Raw genomic sequence first — 3,857 nt, 5'->3', positions numbered from 1 at the left:
TTGATAATCTATTATCTACTATTATAGTTAATTCATTTGTCATAGTTAAAAGCCTACCATTTCCTTGTGCAGATTTTGTTTTTGATATTGGAGTAGCAACGGTGTTTTTTCAAAATATAGGTTGACGGGGTGTTATTCTCAAATGTGGAACCGTTTAATTAGATAAACAAAAATCGGATTGAGGGATTTATGAAATCGGATCGAAGGATTTGTGAGAGAACAGAAATCGGACCGAGGGATTTCTGTTAAAAAAAATTAAAAAATTTGAAGTATAGAAATCGGACTCTCCGATTTGTGTATCTTCCACACTTTTGAAAAACACCAAAAATTACAATGTTAAGGTATATCATCACTTTTACTTTCATATATATAAAAAAGCGCCGTTCCTAATATCATTTTATGTATCTGTTTGCAACAAACTATCATTATTCATTTCCCTCCAACAAAATAATGCATCCATCAATTATCTTATAAGTATTTCAATCACAACTGTTCAAATATATAAATGCAACCCCTCCAACTACTCAAGTTTTGAACAAAGGGTAAATGGAGACAATATATTAAATATAATATGTCCCTTGATATATAAAGAAGATTATTTAGATTTGTGCAATAAATATGTGAAAATATTTGCAATGCATACAAGTGTTCATTGGGTATTGACGTAATTCATCTGTAATTTATATGAAAAAAGAAATTGAAAATGATATTATAAATATATTATTTTATTTAAAACTAATATCTTTACGGGAAAGCCAGAAGATTATTCAGCAAATCCCCCCTATCAGTTAGAATATTTGTTTTTTCACATGGAGAAAAGGATACTTGTTAACGTACCAAACCACTCAAAACTACCCATCAACATTTACCAGATGGCACTACAAAAGACTGAATTATTTCTTAAGAACAATATGTTATAGCATAGCATCCATAATCAACTCACCATCAATCTATACCGAGGTTCAAATATATTGAGCGGAAACTTTTGACATGGTATGACAACATCCATAACAAAGAGGGGCAGCAAATCTACACCAGGGTTGATTAAACTGTCATGCTCTTGTTTCCGTTCTGCATACTCCTCAGGAAAGTTCTTCTCTATGATGTTCTTCAATGTCACACTAGAAAAAGGTTGACAAGACTATAAATATCTTAGCAAAAAAAGGTGTCCATAAAATCAATTAGAACTTTTATTTTGTTCCAACATCTAAGACTAAACCAAATTCAGCTAAATGTGTCCTCATAACCCTAGGATGTGCCTTGTATAAATACCAAAGGGAGTATTGAACTACAAACTTACAATCAGAGAACCACATAATAAGTCAAATTTTTTGACAGCTTTACCTGATTGAACATGTTCTTGGACTAATAAACAGAACTGTCCTGCACAAAGGGCATCTGTTCCCTAACAATTGAGGACAAGAATTAGCAGAGTAGAGATAAGATATGAATTCATAGAGAAAAGATAATCAAGATGAGCTAATACCAACCAGAATCCATTGACTGAAATAGACATGAACGGCAAAAGGAATGTCCACAAGGGGTTGTAACAGGTTCATACAGCAACTTCAGGCAGAGAGTGCAATCAAACTCATCGTTTCGCTCTGGTTGTGCATGTCTATCCATCCTTGTTGAATGAGATGGCAGTCTTTCCAAATTTCGAAGAGAAGCTTGAAGAGGATTGCTGCATAGTATCATAGGAAACAAAAAAGGAACCCGTGATCTACTTCAATAAGATGACTCTTGCAAAAGTCTACAATAAGTAATTTCATCAACATTTCTACAAGGAATACATAGAAAAGAAATTAAGGGGAAAAAGGAAGATACAGCAAGATTCATAATAAGTAGTACCTAAATGGATCGACTTGTAGACCGGAAAGAATAACATCCCTGGCTTTCTCATATTTCTCCAACTGTCAGTTTAATAAATTGTCATAGCAAGTTTTGCATAATATGCATAATATGAATACAATTATAAAGAAAATGTTGGCCACAAAAGCAAGTGTTAAAGAATTAAGCCCCTTAGCTCCGTATTCTGGCAAGACTAAAAGGGTTTACAATTGACTACAGCCACATAATAACTTTTTATGCCATAAAAAACTGGCAATTTTAGAGGACCTGCACAATAAAAAGTTAAAAACCACTTGAGACATCTACCTACATAAGCAACTAATTAATACTATACAAATCCAAATCATTTTCATTGTACTACTTTATTTACGACTATCCCCTAAATCACCATGAATTACTAAAATAATGTTGCCATTGTTCGTTGCTTATTATCCTAATAACCATAACAGCAATCATGTCCAGCTCCACAGCCTCGCTTCACTTCATGATATCCTACTCAAGCAGCTACTAACCCTCACAGGAGGTGTTTGGCATCATTCGGAAATCATATATGTAGGTAAGAGGGAGCTGATTTTGACATACGGTTATAGATTTTAAGAAACTAGTTCATATCTGAAGTGAATTAGAAATAAATATGGTTCTTAGAACTTAGAGGCGATTGATCCTATAAGGGAGATCAACCAATTTATGAAACTTACCAAAAGAAGTGCATGGGCCTTTAAAATGTAAGGATTAGCTGAATTACTTTGCAGGTCAACAAGCTTCTCAGCATCCTTCAAACCCAGCTGGAATGAATGTCAAGAGTCAACTACTAAGAGCAAATTAGTTTGGAAAGATGATAATATTCACCATGATCAAAACAATGCAGGACATACTTCAGCAAGTGTTGTAGGATCAAGCCCACTCAATGGTCTATGTTCCGAAGCCGATGGAGTTCTATGCTTTAAATATTGACTAATCCTGATTGGAAAACATTGTGGTTGCCATGAGACCACTAAGCAGCTTTACAAAACTTAATAAATTTGGGGGAATACTAAATAACCAACCTAATATAAGCTGCACAGCGATTGCCGAGGATGACCATATCACCAGATTTAATGTTATTGGCTCGCGAATAAAAGCTGATTGCCTGAATAAATATCAAAACTTTAGGGACATAGCATAAAGCATCACTTTGTCCAAATGTAAGGAGAGGAATAAAGCATGCATAAAAGTGGAAATCAAAACAATGCAACAAAAATCATTAGCATTAGCACCCTAAAAGTGAAACACTACCTCTTCCATTCTATTCTCTCGAAATGCTTCATTGCCACTCTGCACAAGCTCGTAAACATGGCGAAGTGTGTCCCACGGCAATCCGTCTGATTCTTTTTCCTGAAATCCAACCCATGCTACATTCTTTATAATAAAATCTAAACTAATTGTATACGAAAAGAGGGACCACAGAATAGCGAAAGTTGTCTAAGTTGTGACAGAAGGCAAAGTAGTATATGAGTAAAAGAAAGAAGGAAATTCGAATTGAAAATCGAAAATTGAAATTGAAAGAAAATGAATGAAAGAATGAATGGCGTAGAAGGAAGGGTACATTGATGAATACAGACCCAGACATAGTCATTGACATCGGGAAGGGCGTCGTGGAAGGGAGAAGGAGACGACGGAGCAGCCATGAAGAAGAAGAAGAAGATGCATAAGCGGACCAAAATCCACTACGTGCTCTCTCTCTACTCCGCTATCATTTAACTAAAAGCGGTTTGGTTCGGTCAGTTTTTTCGGTTTTTAAATTCTAATTAATAGAAAATTAATCTTAGTAAAATGATGTTCAAAACAATCAATAAACTGAAATAATATTACGTTACATTCAAATTCAACACAATTTCAACTCATTCCAACAACTAAACATAAAACAAACACATTTGTTAAGTCTAAAATTTCCATTTCAATGTATTACTAAATCATTTCTGCGGTTCGGTTCGGTTCGGTTCGTTTTCTGCTGAGCCAATCGAAAC

The 3,857-nt window shown here is 34.6% G+C and overlaps 1 protein-coding gene across 2 annotated transcripts; it reads right to left on the bottom strand.

Annotated features, from left to right (window-relative positions):
• LOC107622693 (LON peptidase N-terminal domain and RING finger protein 1) lies at positions 944-3,585 on the bottom strand (the record flags this gene model as incomplete). 2 transcript variants are annotated; one of them, XM_016324673.2, is given in 9 exon segments in its annotated part: positions 944-1,121; positions 1,345-1,405; positions 1,491-1,684; positions 1,852-1,913; positions 2,550-2,636; positions 2,727-2,811; positions 2,898-2,980; positions 3,127-3,225; positions 3,453-3,585. In XM_016324673.2, coding segments are annotated over 9 exon segments (915 nt in total), but the record flags the coding sequence as incomplete, so codon positions are not given.

This window comes from Arachis ipaensis, chromosome B10 (assembly GCF_000816755.2).
Source record: "Arachis ipaensis cultivar K30076 chromosome B10, Araip1.1, whole genome shotgun sequence".
NCBI classification, from domain to species: Eukaryota; Viridiplantae; Streptophyta; class Magnoliopsida; order Fabales; family Fabaceae; genus Arachis; species Arachis ipaensis.
Note: the sequence above shows the minus strand (reverse complement) of the source record. Positions and strands in the feature narration are given on the sequence as shown.